The sequence below is a fragment of the Ranitomeya variabilis genome, chromosome 2, assembly GCF_051348905.1.
Source record: "Ranitomeya variabilis isolate aRanVar5 chromosome 2, aRanVar5.hap1, whole genome shotgun sequence".
Classification (NCBI taxonomy): Eukaryota; Metazoa; Chordata; class Amphibia; order Anura; family Dendrobatidae; genus Ranitomeya; species Ranitomeya variabilis.
In genome coordinates, this window is record NC_135233.1 from 702,464,612 (window position 1) to 702,480,794 (window position 16,183).

General features: G+C 44.5%; 1 protein-coding gene across 1 annotated transcript in view; it reads left to right on the forward strand.

Annotated features, from left to right (window-relative positions):
* LOC143807646 (uncharacterized) overlaps nt 1-16,183 on the forward strand; it is a 1,106,746-nt gene that overhangs the window by 969,924 nt on the left and 120,639 nt on the right. Inside the window, exons 128-134 of the mRNA XM_077289447.1 lie at nt 942-1,016; nt 1,742-1,816; nt 2,017-2,091; nt 9,680-9,754; nt 10,171-10,245; nt 10,451-10,525; nt 10,730-10,804. Of these exons, the coding sequence (XP_077145562.1) occupies nt 942-1,016; nt 1,742-1,816; nt 2,017-2,091; nt 9,680-9,754; nt 10,171-10,245; nt 10,451-10,525; nt 10,730-10,804 (525 nt within the window). The remainder of the gene's footprint in view (nt 1-941; nt 1,017-1,741; nt 1,817-2,016; nt 2,092-9,679; nt 9,755-10,170; nt 10,246-10,450; nt 10,526-10,729; nt 10,805-16,183) is intronic.

Consider the following 16,183-nt stretch of genomic DNA (forward strand, 5'->3'; position numbering starts at 1 on the left):
TCCGCCTCCACACTTCGAACCTTCCACAGTCTCACTGCTCACTCTTGGAAAAACTCAACTTCTCCACCACATCCTTATCAATCAGATATTAACAGTTCCCATCAAACACCATATCACATACATAACCAGCAGCTTTTGTTCTGCCAAAAAGAATTTCATGCCGCCAGCCCGCCACCACGACAAGGTAGACTATTTTGGCAGCACCATATGGTGGGACATCACTACATAGTGTCAGATCTCATCACTTGCAGTCCCCCCAGACACACCTTATCATGTGCAGTCCCCCACTTCTTCATTTGAAGTCCCCTCAACCCACTTCATCATGTGCAGTCCCCCTCCACCACACTTCATCATGTGCAGTCCCTCCTTACACACACTTCATCATTCTCAGTCACCCACCCCCACTCACTTCATCATTCAGAGTACCCCCTCCCCCACAATTCATCATTTGCAGTCCCCCTCACCCCCACTTCATCATGTGCAGTCACCCTCACCCCCCACACTTCATCATGTGCAATCCCCTGGAAGAACAGAGGGCAGAGGGAGTGGGAGCTGTGCAGCCGTCAAGGTAAGGTGGCCGTGCACAACTCCGAGAAAGCTCCCGGGCCCCAGCACCGACATGTGGGCCGCAGCGCATAAAACTTTAGTGCCTGATGCTGTCCAGTGAGCAAAAGCACAAGAGCGGGATCCTAGACCAGCAGGTCCCCCACTCTACTGCTGCTCATCAAGCTGCATACAGTAGTAAGGGCAGTAATGCCCTAATGATGGTCTTAAGAGTATACTAGCAAAGTGCTGTCAGGAGAAATGATTAGTATATCAAGTTACAAGAACCAAAGTATCATATAATGTGCAATACCTAATTACATTTCATGCAGGTTATCCTTTAGCCTTACCCTGAATAACCATAGGACAGCGTTAGTTAATCTCCAATACATTTGCAGAGCCTGTAGTGAAAAAGCAAGAAGAACCAGTAGAATCCAAGAAGAAACAGGAAGAGCTTGCAGAACCAAAGAAAGGTACCTAAGTATTTGAGAAAAATATTCATGATGAGTGTGCTAGCTAAGACATGGTGTAAGGAAGAGTGCCTAGCATGTCAAAATACAAATACCAAATTTATCATTCTTTTTACACTGCCTAATGGAAATCTGTCAACAGTTTTTTTCTATGTAATGTGAAAACCTCATGCTGCAGGTGTTAAAATGCAATGTCTCTCTTATCACGCTCCATAGTGTTGTTTATTTGCAATGATCATTTTAGCTTAACCTTGTTTCAGATTCAGCAGAGAGTGTCTCCTGATCCGTGTTAAGCACTCACTGTCTATAATCACTGTGTATAGGGAACCTGGTGTGGGCGGAGTTAGCTTCCTCAGCTCTGCTGTATTGATAAATCTTAAAACTCTGTGTCAGAACAGCTGCACCCAGTAATCTAAGTGATTCATCATTTGAGTGAGGGTCTCTTTTCTAACATCATGCTGCTCTCAGAGGGGGTAGCAAAAACCTGTTGATAAATTCCCTTTATGTAAATTTGATATCGTTTTTGCTTTGTGGTCTGTTTTAGAGCATGCAGGCCAAAAAATGGCATAAGGTAGATAGTGTAACATTTCAAGCCACATGTTCCACATCTGTCACACAAAGTGCACCATCAAAACAAAACACATTTAGGGCAGTTTTTACCTGTCTGCTGTCGTTTAAATATCTCTAAATTTTTTGACAATATTAATAAATCTCTGATACCTTTACAGAACCTCCAGTGAAAAAGCATGAAAAACCAGTAGAACCCAAAAAGGAAGATGAAAAGCCAGCAGAAACCAAGAAAGGTACCAAAGTATTGTCACAAAATATTGATGTATTGTAAACTAATGTAAAGAAATGTGTCTATCAAATTTAGATACATGTGCAGGATTTATCAGACAAACTACATCACAGTTAAAAAAAAATTGTGCAGTTTCTACCTATCTGTTGTGGTTTATCCATCTAACATTTAAACAATATTAATACATTTCCAATACCTTTTCAGAGCCTCCAGTGAAAAAGCATGAAGAGCCTTCAGAACCCAAGAAAAAACAGGAGGAGCCAGCAGAACCTAAGAAAGGTACCGAAATTTTCCAGTTTGCCTCAAAATATTGGTATAGATTATTAACCCCTTCCTGACATCCGACGTACTATCCCGTCGAGGTGGGGTGGGCCCGTATGACCGCCGACGGGATAGTACGTCATGCCCTTTAATGCGACACCGCGACTTAAGTCGCGGTGATCGCATTAAAATTCCGACACCATCTCACCTGGGGGAAGATGGCCTCGGCATTTCGGGGTATGGCGCCGCCCCCCCGGCCTCCCGATCGCTGTGATTGGCTGTTCAATTCTGAACAGCGAATCACAGCCTTTCTCACTGTTTCAGCCAATCAGATTGGCTGAAACAGTGAGGTCCCAGGCTAGGATCGAGTACCGATGTACTCGATCCTGGGGCCGGTGCCTGGCAACGCCAGGCACCGGCCAAAACCCCCCGGATTGGCGCGATCGACGATCACATCGATCGCGCCAATCGCAGGGCACAGCGGCGGTATTACCGCGCTGTGCCCTGCCTGGACCGGCGCCCCCTCTGCCCTGCCCTGCGTCCTCATGTGTCCGGATCCTGCAGCTGATTGGCGCGATCGATGTGATCGTCGATCGCGTCAATCAGGGCACAGACCCGCCGCATTGGCGCGATCGACGATCACATCGATCGCGCCAATGGCGGGGCACAGCGGCGATGTTACCGCGCTGTGCCCTGCTTGAATATAAATGCAGCCACAGCCCTGCCTCATCTCCGGATCCTCTGGCAATCAGAGGGCACAGCAGCGGTGTGCCCGCGCTGTGCCCTGATGGTGTCCTGGGGGTGACCTACCGGTCACCTGCCGGTCACCTACTGGTGACCTGCCGGTGACCTGCCTATGATCGGAGCTGTGAGCTCCGATCATAGGCTGGTGCCTAGCAACACCGGCGTCACCAGGGCCTCCCCTGATTGGTGGGATCGATGTGATCATCGATCCCACCAATCACAGGTCACAGCAGCGGTGTGACCGCTCTGTGACCTGTGTCCACCTGTCCCTGACCTGTCTGACCGCTCTTCAGGAATCCTCACACTTGGTGAGGGTTCCTGCAGAGCGGTCACGCTGTCAGATCCCCCTCCTGTGCTGAGACTTGTGGTGCCACAGTAGCCTGTGACACCATAATTCTCGCTAAAAAAAACAAAAGAAAGAAGACAGAAGAAAGAAGAGAGACTACAACCGTAAGTGATGATACCCCGATCCCGGCCCGATCTTTCTTACCCCCCCCATCCCCCCTTACCCCCCCATCCCCCCTTACCCCCCCCCATCCCCCCTTACCCCCCCATCCCCCCTCCACCCCCACTTTGCGCCGCGTCCGTCCGTGCCCAAATTTAGCAGCCGCCGAGCGTTGATTGGTGACGCAGTTCACCGATCAACACTCGTGCTCTCTTTTCTTTTTCACCCCCCTTAGTGCCGCCGAGCGTTGATTGGTGACGCATTTCACCGATCAACACTCGTGCTCACTTTTCTCCTCCACATCCCCTTGCGCACACCCCGCCGCTGCGTCTGAACCCGTGCCTTTCGTTTCTTTTTTTTTTTTCCCACATCCCCTTGCACGCACCCCGCCGCTGCGTCTGAACCCGTGCCTTTCGTTTCTTTTTTTTTTTTCCCACATCCCCTTGCGCGCACCCCGCCGCTGCGTCTGAACCCGTGCCTTTCGTTTCTTTTTTTTTTTCCCACATCCCCTTGCGCGCACCCCGCCGCTGCGTCTGAACCCGTGCCTTTCGTTTCTTTTTTTTTTTTCCCACATCCCCTTGCACGCACCCCGCCGCTGCGTCTGAACCCGTGCCTTTCGTTTCTTTTTTTTTTTCCCACATCCCCTTGCGCGCACCCCGCCGCTGCGTCTGAACCCGTGCCTTTCGTTTCTTTTTTTTTTTTTCCACATCCCCTTGCGCGCACCCCGCCGCTGCGTCTGAACCCGTGCCTTTCGTTTCTTTTTTTTTTTTCCCACATCCCCTTGCACGCACCCCGCCGCTGCGTCTGAACCCGTGCCTTTCGTTTCTTTTTTTTTTTTCCACATCCCCGTCCGCGCACCCAGCCGCCGCCGCTGAACTTTGATAAGTGACTCGGTTCACTTATCAGAGCTCTCGTGCCTGGCGTTTTTTCCACATCCCCATTCACACACCCAGCAGGCGCCGAACTTTGATAAGTGACGCAGTTCACTTATCAGAGCTAGGGCCTGCTGTTTTAGACTTTTCCTTTCACAGGTATTTTTTTTCCCTATTTGCTTTTTTTCTTTTAGCTTTTACTTTTCAGAAGTTTGCACCAAACACTACCCCCCCACACACGTACACATAGTTCCAATAAATTGCACCCAAGCACCATATTCACACAAAAAATGTCCCGTTCGTCCCGTTCGTCCCAGCAGCGCTATTCAGCAGAGGAGGCATATTCTTTTCTTGCCTCCGACACTGATAGCGAGGGAGAGGATCCCACATTCCTTTACTCTTCAGATTCTTCATCCTCTTCCTCCTCCTCATCTTCCTCCTCGGGTCCTGCGGAACCGCCTCGCAGACGCCCCAGGAGAGAAGATGACGCAGCACCCACTCCTGAAGATGAACCAGCGCGCCCTTCTTCGGACCCCATATGGACCTCGCCCCCCGAAAATTACGAGCCACTGATTCCTGATTTTGTGGCAGAATCAGGAATCAGGTTTGACACCACCGGCCTCACAGAAATAGACTTTTTCAAAGTCTTTTTCTCTGAGGATTTTGTTAACCTCATGGTGGAGCAAACTAATTTATATGCTTGGCAATTTTTGGAGCAAAACCCCGTTTCATCATTTTCTAACTGGTCTCCTGTAGACGCAGTTGAAATGATGCAGTTTTGGGGCCTGGTCCTCCACATGGGGATCGTGAAGAAGCCAGAACTTCGGCAATATTGGAGTGTGGATATTTTATATAACACTCCAGTGTGCCGAATGGTCATGGCTCGGACGCGTTTTGAGGCCATCCACAAATTCCTGCATTATTCCGATAATGCACAGTGTCCCGCACGAGATGACCCCAATTTTGACCGTCTGTTCAAAGTTCGGCCGGTCATCGAACACTTCAGCAAAAAGTTTGCTGAAGTGTACGTGCCCAAAAGGGACATCTGTGTGGATGAGTCCTTGGTTCATTTTAAGGGGCGGCTCAGATTCCGTCAATACCTGCCCAGCAAAAGGGCCAGGTATGGAATCAAACTCTACAAGCTGTGTGAGAGTACCTCAGGGTACACCCACAGCTTTAGAGTTTACGAAGGGAAGGACAGCAGGATTGAACCGCCTGAGTGTCCCCCTGTCTTGGGAGTGAGTGGGAAAATAGTGTGGGATTTGGTGCACCCACTGCTGGATAAAGGTTATCACCTCTACACCGATAACTTTTATTCCAGCATCCCACTCTACAAATCCCTCTCTGCGCGAGGTACCGCAGCCTGCGGTACTGTCCGCAAAAATCAGAGAGGCCTCCCGAAGACGCTACTTGGGCAGATGCTCAGAAAAGGTGAGAGCAAAGCCCAATGTAGCGACCACCTGCTGGTGGTCAAGTACAAGGACAAGAGGGATGTCCTTCTGTTGACCACCATACACGGTGATGGCAGCACCCTCAGCACTGTACGGGGTACCTCTACACAGGTCTGCAAACCGGACTGTGTACTGGGGTACAACAAAAACATGGGGGGCGTTGATCTCTCCGATCAACTCCTCCAACCGTACAGTGCTTTGAGGAAGGCCAAGGTGTGGTACAAAAAGCTGTCGGTGTACATCGTACAAATGGCAATGCTTAACGCTTTCCTGCTGTCACGATGTGCACGCCACACCGATACGACGTACCTTCAGTTCCAGGAGGTAGTGGTTAAGGCCCTGATGTTTGGCACGAGGGAAGGAGCGGGCCCCAGTACTTCCGGAACTGAAGGTGCTCGTATTGTACCAGGTCAGCATTTTCCGGGGTTGGTCCCGCCAACTGGTAGAAAAGGTAAGCCGCAAAAAAGGTGCCGAGTGTGCTACAAACGAGGAGTACGCAAGGACACCATCTATCAATGCGACACCTGCCCCGACAAACCTGGCCTGTGTATGAAGGACTGCTTCAAATTGTACCACACCTCCATGCACTACTAATTAGGAACCAGTAGATTAGTTCCAAAGAGGGGGCACATCTAAGTAAGTTCCATGGGGGTCTAGGTTCCAAAATGATGTCACTTGTGGGTTTTTTTTACTGTTTAGGCACATCAGGGGCTCTGCAAACGGAACATGACGCCCTCAGAACCAGTCCATCAAAGTCTGCATTCCAAATCGTCACTGCTTCCCTTCTGAGTCCCGAAGTGCCAAAACAGTTTTTTCCCACATATGGGGTACCAGCGTACTCAGAACAAAATGGACAGCAACTTTTGGGGTCCAATTTCTCTTGTTACCCTTGGGAAAATAAAAAATTGGGGACTGAAAGATCATTTTTGTGGGGAAAAAATAGGATTTTTTATTTTCACGCCCGGGCGTTATAAACTTTCGTGAGGCACTTGGGGGATAAAAGTGCTCACGACACATCTAGATAAGTTCCTTAGGGGGTCTAGTTTCCAAAATGGGGTCACTTATGGGGGGTTTCTACTGTTTAGGCACATCAGGGGCTCACCAAATGGAACATGATGCCCGCAGACAATTCCATCAAAGTCTGCATTCCAAAAACGTCACTACTTCCCTTCCGAGCCCCGAAGTGTGCCCAAACAGTAGTTTTCTCCCACATATGTGGTACCAGCGTACCCAGGACAAATTGGACAACAACTTTTGGGGTCCAATTTCTCCTGTTACCCTTGGGAAAATAAAAAATTGGGGACTGAAAGATCATTTTTGTGGGGAAAAAATAGGATTTTTTATTTTCACGCCCGGGCGTTATAAACTTTCGTGAAGCACTTGGGGGATAAAAGTGCTCACAACACATCTAGATAAGTTCCTTAGGGGGTCTAGTTTCCAAAATGGGGTCACTTATGGGGGGTTTCCACTGTTTAGGCACATCAGGGGCTCGCCAAACACGACATGACATCCGATCTCAATTCCAGCCAATTTTAGCTTGAAAATGTCAAAGGGCGCTCCTTTCCTTCTGAGCCCTGCCATGCGCCCAAACAGTGGTTCCCCCCCACATATGGGGTATCAGCCTACTCAGGACAAATTGGACAACAACTTTTGGGGTCCAATTTTTCCTGCTACCCTTGAGAAAATAAAAAATTGAGGACTAAACGATCATGTTTGTAGAAAAAATGGGATTTTTTATTTTCACACCCGGGCGTTATAGACTTTCGTGAAGCACTTGGGGGATAAAAGTGCTCACGACACATCTAGATAAGTTCCTTAGGGGGTCTAGTTTCCAAAATGGGGTCACTTATGGGGGGTTTCCACTGTTTAGGCACATCAGGGGCTCGCCAAACACGACATGACATCCGATCTCAATTCCAGCCAATTTTAGCTTGAAAATGTGAAAGGGCGCCCCTTTCCTTCTGAGCCCTGCCATGCGCCCAAACAGTGGTTCCCCCCCACATATGGGGTATCAGTGTACTCAGGACAAATTGGACAACAACTTTTGGGGTCCAATTTTTCCTGCTACCCTTGAGAAAATAAAAAATTGAGGACTAAACGATCATGTTTGTAGAAAAAATGGGATTTTTTATTTTCACACCCGGGCGTTATAGACTTTCGTGAAGCACTTGGGGGATAAAAGTGCTCACGACACATCTAGATAAGTTCCTTAGGGGGTCTAGTTTCCAAAATGGGGTCACTTATGGGGGGTTTCCACTGTTTAGGCACATCAGGGGCTCGCCAAACACGACATGACATCCGATCTCAATTCCAGCCAATTTTAGCTTGAAAATGTGAAAGGGCGCCCCTTTCCTTCTGAGCCCTGCCATGCGCCCAAACAGTGGTTCCCCCCCACATATGGGGTATCAGTGTACTCAGGACAAATTGGACAACAACTTTTGGGGTCCAATTTTTCCTGCTACCCTTGAGAAAATAAAAAATTGAGGACTAAACGATCATGTTTGTAGAAAAAATGGGATTTTTTATTTTCACACCCGGGCGTTATAAACTTTCGTGAAGCACTTGGGGGATAAAAGTGCTCACGACACATCTAGATAAGTTCCTTAGGGGGTCTAGTTTCCAAAATGGGGTCACTTATGGGGGGTTTCCACTGTTTAGGCACATCAGGGGCTCGCCAAACACGACATGACATCCGATCTCAATTCCAGCCAATTTTAGCTTGAAAATGTGAAAGGGCGCCCCTTTCCTTCTGAGCCCTGCCATGCGCCCAAACAGTGGTTCCCCCCCACATATGGGGTATCAGTGTACTCAGGACAAATTGGACAACAACTTTTGGGGTCCAATTTTTCCTGCTACCCTTGAGAAAATAAAAAATTGAGGACTAAACGATCATGTTTGTAGAAAAAATGGGATTTTTTATTTTCACATCCGGGCGTTATAAACTTTCGTGAAGCACTTGGGGGATAAAAGTGCTCACGACGCATCTAGATAAGTTCCTTAGGGGGTCTAGTTTCCAAAATGGGGTCACTTATGGGGGGTTTCCACTGTTTAGGCACATCAGGGGCTGGCCAAACACGACATGGCGTCCGATTTCAATTGCAGCCAATTTTAGCTTGAAAATGTCAAACGACGCTCCTTTCCTTCTGAGCTCTGCCGTGCGCCCAAAAAGTGGTTCTCCCTCACATGTGGGGTATCAGCGTACTCAGGACAAATTGGGCAACAACTTTTAAGGTCCATTTTCTATTTTTACCCTTGGGAAATTAAAAAAATTATTGCTGAAAGATCATTTTTGTGACTAAAAAGTAAAATGTTAATTTTTTCCTTCCATGTTGCTTCTGCTGCTGTGAAACACCTGAAGGGTTAATAAACTTCTTGAATGTGGTTTTGAGCAGCTTGAGGGGTGCAGTTTTCAGAATGGTGTCACTTTTTGGTATTTTCTGCCATATAGACCCCTCAAAATGACTTCAAATGTGAGGTGGTCCCTAAAAAAAATGGTTTTGTAAATTATGTTGTAAAAATGAGAAATTGCTGTTCAAATTTTAACCCTTATAACTTCCTAAAAAAAAAAAATTTTGTTTCCAAAATTGCGCTGATGTAAAGTAAACATGTGGGAAATGTTATTTATTAACTATTTTGTGTCACATAACTCTCTGGTTTAACAGAATAAAAATTAAAAGTTGGAAAATTACCAAATTTTCAAAATTTTCGCCAATTTTCCTTTTTTTTCACAAATAAACGCAAGTAATATCGAAGAAATTTTACCACTATCATGAAGTACAATATGTTACAAGAAAACAATCTCAGAATCGCTAAGATCCGTTGGAGCGTTTCGGAGTTATAACTTCATAAAGGGACAGTGGTCAGAATTGTAAAAATTGGCCCGGTCATGAACGTGCAAACCACCCTTGGGGGTGAAGGGGTTAAAACTAATAGATTGTGTAAGGTGGATTATCTGACATATCAAGCCATATTTGCCATATTTATCACAAATAGTTCACCGCCAAAATATATTTAGTGTAGTTTCTACCAGTCTACTATAGTTTAATTTTATCTCACGTTGGGAAAGTATTAACAAATCTCCAATACCTCTGCAGAATCTCCAATGAAAAAACAAGCAGACCCTGAAGAACGCCCCAAAAAACTTGAGGAGCCAGCAGAACCCAAGAAAGGTATGCAACTATTGGTGCAAAATATTGGTGTCAAGCAATCAAGCCAAGAGATGGAGTAAGGCCGGGGTTACACTTGCAACTGCAATGTGAGAAACTCACATGAGTATCTCACCTCAATACCCAGAACTGCCGCCGGCACTCGGGACCGGACTTTGCGGTTGCATGTATTTCTATGCAGCTGAATGCTCCAGTCTGAACCGCCGCTGACAGTGCCGGGTATTGACTTGCACGAGTTTCTCGCATTGCAGTTGCAAGTGTGACCCTGGCCTAAGGAAGACTGTCTAACAAATCTAGCCCCTTGTGCTAAATCACACAATGTGCACCACTGTAATAAATATGGCGTTATTGCTGTCTGATCTAGTTTCATCCTGTCTAAGCTTACTACTCTATTCATAGTTATACAAATATCTTTACAGATTCTACAAAGAAAAAGCAAGAAGAGGATAAGGAACCCAAAAAGAAACAGGAGCAGCCAAGAGAAACTAAGAAAGGTACTTAAGTATTATCACAAAATACTGGTGTAGAGTATGCAAGTCAAGAGATGGAATTAAGTATATTGTCTAACATGTATAGCCTCATATGCCACATTTATCACTGCCCCATCAAAATATATTTAGGGTAGTTTCTACCTGTATGCTGTAGCTTCATCCTGTCAAAGTTTAGAACAGTATTAATAGATCTCAAATACCTTTGTAGAGCCTCCATTGAAAAAGCATGAAGAACCAGTAGAACCTAGGAAGAAAGAGGAGAAGCCAACAGAATCTAAGAAAGGTAACTAAGTGTTGGCAAAATATAATGTAGAGCATTTTCGCTTAGAGGAGGTGTAAAGTAAAATGCCTAACGTGTAGCAACATGTGCTAAATTTATCACACAGTATCTGCACTACAGTACAAATTTAGTTTAGTTACTGCCTGTTTGATCTACTTTTATGATAGTATCTATAAATCTCAAATACCTTTTGCAAACCTTTTGCAGAGCCTCCAGTGAAAAAGCTTGAAGAGCCAGCAGAACACAAAAAGAAGGCTGAGAAGCAAGCAGAACCTAGAAAAGGTACCTACTGTATAGAATATTAATGTAGAGAAAGCTAGTTAAGTGCTGTAAGGAAGAATGTGTAGTGTATACAGTGGTATGCAAAAGTATTCACCCCTTGGCTTTTAACCTATTTTGTGACATTCCAACCTGTGTTAAAATATTTTTTTAATCCAATTTGTGTGTGCTGTATTAGCATTAAATAGTTGAAGTTGGTGAAGCGAAGTGAGAAAAATATAGGCATTAATTACATTTATGTGATTAAAATAACAAAATTTGGCATGTGCACATGTATTCACCCCTTTTGCTATGAAGCCCGGAAAAATATCTGATGAAAGCAATTACCTACATAAATCACATGCTTAGTTAAAGGAAGTCCATCTGTGCGCAATCTAAGTGTCACATGGTCTGTCAGTATATACACACCTTTTTTGAAAGGGTACAGAGGCTGCAACACCATTAAGCAAGTGTCACTACTAATCAAACTATACCATGAAGACCAAGGAGCTCTCCAAACAAGTCAGGAACAATGTTGTTGAGAAATAAAATTCAGGGTTGGGTTATAAAAAAAAATCACTATTTCTGATTATCCCCCCGGAGCACCATGGAATCTATTACCATCAACTGGAAAGAATATGGTACCACCACAAACCTGCTATGAGAGGGTCACTCAAAAAAACTCTCAGCCAAGATAAGGAGGGCAATAATCAAAGGGGCAGCATACAGACCAAAGGTAACCCTGAAGGAGCTGCAGAGTTCTCAAGCAGAGACTGGAGTATGTCTCCATATGGCCACAATAAGCCAGACACTCCAGAGATGTAGCCTTTATGGAAGATTGAGCACGAAAAATAACTTTTCTTACACACAAAAATTGCAAGGCTCATTTTCTGTTTGCCAAACAATTTGCAGGAGACACACCAAATGTATGGAGAAAGGTGCTGTGGTCAGATGAGACTAAAATTTTACTTTTTGGCCCCCACAGTAAATGTTATGTCTGGTGCCAAACTAACACAGCTCATCACCCCTAGAACACCATACGCACAGTGAAACATGGTGGTGGCAACATCATGCTGTGGGAATGTTTTTTGGCAACAGAGAAAATAGTCTGAGTCAAATGGAAGATAGATGGACAAAATACAGGAATATTCTTGAGCAAAACCTGTTTAAGTCTGTCAGAAGTTTGAAATTGGGATGGCGATTCACCTTTCAACAAGGTGCTTTTTTGTCGCACATTGTCTGGTATGGCAGATACGTTGATGACAAGCTCATCATCTGGAGTGGAAATGCATCTGTCATACCAGACTTTGTGCTATATCTTACAACTAAAGATTATAATTAGAAATTTACTTACAGTAGTGATCCCACATCTATTTCTTTTCTTGATATGAAGTTTCAGGGTGTGCATTGTGAAATTAATTCTACCATGACTTTTACTAAACCCTTTGCAGGTAACACCATACAACACGCATCCAGCAGTCACCCCAAGCATACAATTAGATCCATACCTGTAGGAGAGTTTAAAAGAACTAAACACAATTGTAGTGATAGTAACAACTTGCAGGCAGAACTAGCTATGGTAACTCCTCACAGAAACTAAAAAAGAGGAAATATCCAGATTGGAAACTCAATAGGGCATGCAATATAGTTTTACATAGAAGTCGCACTGATTTGATTACGCCCATATCCAATAAAAAAGTGGACCGGCAATTTCAACAGAAACCATTTGTATGTTTTCAGTATAATCCACAGTTTTATAGGATTAGAGACATCATTAACAAGTTTATGCCTATCCTCCATGAGGATTCAACTTTAGGTACAATTTTGCAATCTGGTTGCAACATACAGTAGTTGCCAGGAAAGCACCAACTATTGGCAACATTGTGTCTCCTAGCATGTATCCTTAAAGAAAGAAAAAGGAAAAATGGCTCAGCTGCAGGTGTTCTTTTAAATGTGACAGTACCAACTGTTAAACATTCAGACAGTCAGTTAACATCAAGACGTTCAACAATCCTAACAATACCCCAAATTTCATCATTAAAAATGTCATTAATTGCAACTCCAGTCATATTGTATTTAAAATTGACTGTACTTCATGCAACATATCATTTGTAGGATGTACATCTCGTAAATTGAAAAGCGGATCTCGGAACATTTATATGATATATCTGATGTTACCAATAGCATTCATGATATTTCTTCAGTGGCAAAACATTTCATACTTTGCCACTCCACAAACATTTCTTCTTTCCGTGTTTATGGAATAGAGAAAGTTGAGAAATCTTTTTGCAGCAGAGACATACAACACCGTCTCCCCACCCGTGAGGCATTTTGGATTTATTATTTTGATACAATATTTCCTGATGGTCTCAACAAATGTAATGAAATCATGTTCCATTATTAATGAGTTTTTGGGCACGTCATTCTTCTTTTTTCTCCCTATTGTGGGTATATTTATAATTGTATTTGTTCATTGTCATTTGCTTTATATTTTATTTTGTTACGCAAAAGCAGGTTTTAATTGCATTGCTACAATTTAGCTTTTCACCTTTAGGACCTGGCATATATCATGTGATATGGCATTTTCACATGAATAGTCTAAAGCTCGGTGGGAGATGGTGCGCTGTAATCTTTGCTAGATCACTGAGATAATCTCCTATCTACTAATCTGTCCTGGGGCATCCAGGTTTTAAACGTTTCCAATGAAGGATTTACATTTTTTAACTTCATCCAAGGAACTGGAATCTTGCCTTTTTTCCATTGATTGTTCACGTCTAGCCAGGACAGAGTTCCGTGCACCTGTTCATAATCAATGGTGAGCTGGATTTTTTCTTTTACATTTCAGAAAAATAATTTACTTTCACACAAAAACTGTAAGGCTCATTTTAAGTTTGCCAAAAGACTTCTGGGAGACTCACCAAATGTATGGAGGAAGGTGCTGTGGACAGGTCGGAATAGGGCTTATTTTTTGCGTGCCAAGCTGACGTTTTTAATGATACCATTTTGGAGCAGATACGATCTTTTGATCGTCCATTATTGCATTTTAATGCAATGTTGCGGCGACCAAAAAAACATAATTCTGGGGTTTGGAATTTTATTCTCACTATGCCGTTTAGCGATCAGGTTAATTCTTTTTTTATTGATAGATCGGGTGATTCTGATTGCGGTGATACCAAATATGTGTACGTTTGATTTTTTTTTTCTTGTTTTATTTTAAATGGGGCAAAAGGGGGGTGATTTGAACTTTTATATATATTTTATTTTTTTGCATATTTTTTTAAACATTGTTTTTTTTAGTTTTGCCATGCTTCAATAGCCTCCATAGGAGGCTAGAAGCTGGTATAGCCTTATCGGTTCTGCTACATAGGAGCGATGCTCAGATCACTCTAATGTAGTAGGATTACAGCATTGATATGAGCGCTGACCACAGGGTGCCAATGCACCGATGACCCCCGAAAACGTGACAGGGGTCACCGATGCGCGCATTTCTGGATGGATGGTCAGAAGCGCTTGTTAAATGCCACTGTCAGCGTTTGACAGCGGTATTCAACTAGTTAATAGAGGCTGGTGGATCGTGATTCCACTCGCCGCTATTGCGGGCACATGTCAGCTGTATAAAAAGCATACTGCTACAGCAACACTTGAGTGATTTAACCCCTTTCTGACATCGGACGTACTATTCCGTCGAGGTGGGGTGGGCCCGTATGACCACCGACGGGATAGTATGTCCAGCGCGATTGGCCGCGTTCACGGGGGGAGCGCGGCTGATCGCGGCCAGGTGTCAGCTGACTATCGCAGCTGACATCCAGCACTATGTGCCAGGAGCGGTCACGGACCGCCCCCGGCACATTAACCCCCGGGACAGTGTGATAAAACATGATCGCAGTGTTCCGGCAGTATAGGGAAGCATCGCGCAGGGAGGGGGCTCCCTGCGGGCTTCCCTGAGACCCCCGGAGCAACGCGATGTAATTCATGAAAGAATTAGAATAGCTAATTCATGAATAGCTGGTTTTTGGTCATTCTGCCTCACAAAAATCGGAATAAAAAGCGAACAAAAAATGTCATGTGCCCGAAAATGTTACCAATAAAAACGACAACTCGCCCCGCAAAAAACAAGACCTCACATGACTCTGTGGACCAAAATATGGAAAAATTATAGCTCTCAAAATGTGGTAACGCAAAAAATATTTTTTGCAATAAAAAGCATCTTTCAGTGTGTGACGGCTGCCAATCATAAAAATCCCGCTATAAAAGTAAATCAAACCCCCCTTCATCACCCCCTTAGTTAGCGAAAAATAAAAAAATGTATTTATTTCCATTTTCCCATTAGGGTTAGGGTTAGGGCTAGGGTTAAGGCTAGGGTTAGGGCTACGGTTAGGGCTAGGGTTAGGGCTAGGGTTAGAGTTAGGGATAGGGATAGGGTTAGGGCTAGGGATAGGGTTAGGGCTAGAGTTAGGGCTAGGGTTAGGGCTAGGGTTAGGGTTAGGGCTAGGGTTAGGGCTAGGGTTAGGGTTAGGGCTAGGGTTAGGGCTAGGGTTAAGGCTACAGTTAGGGTTGGGGCTAAAGTTAGGGTTAGGGTTGGGGCTAAAATTAGGGTTAGGGTTTGGATTACATTTACGGTTGGGATTTATGGTTGGGATTAGAGTTAGGGGTGTGTCAGGGTTAGGGGTGTGTCAGGGTTACCTTTTGGGTTAGGGATGTGTTTGGATTAGGGTTTCAGTTATAATTGGGGGTTTTTCACTGTTTAGGCACATCAGGGGCTCTCCAAACCCGACATGGCGTCCGATCTCAATTCCAGCCAATTGTGCGTTGAAAAAGTAAAACAGTGCTCCTTCCCTTCCTAGCTCTCCCGTGCGCACAAACAGAGGTTTACCCCAACATATAGGGTATCATCGTACTCAGGACACATTGTACAACAACTTTTTGGGTCCAATTTCTCCTGTTACCCTTAGGAAAATACAAAACTGGGGGCTAAAAAATTATTTTTGTGGAAAAAAAAGATTTTTTATTTTCACGGCTCTGCGTTATTAACTGTAGTGAAACACTTGGGGGTTCAAAGTTCTCACAACACATCTAGATAAGTTCCTTGGGAGGTCTAGTTTCCAATATGGGGTCACTTCTGGGGGGTTTCTACTGTTTAGGTACATTAGGGGCTCTGCAAATGCAATGTGACCCCTGCAGACCAATCCATCTAAGTCTGCTTTCCAAATGACGCTCCTTCCCTTCCGAGCTCTGCCATGCGCTCAAACGGTGGTTCCCCCATATATGGGGTATCAGCGTACTCAGGACAAATTGGACAACAACTTTTGGGGTCTAATTTCAACTGTTACCCTTGGAAAAATACAAAACTGGGGGCTAAAAAATAATTTTTGTGGAAAAAAATAATTTTTATTTTCACGGCTC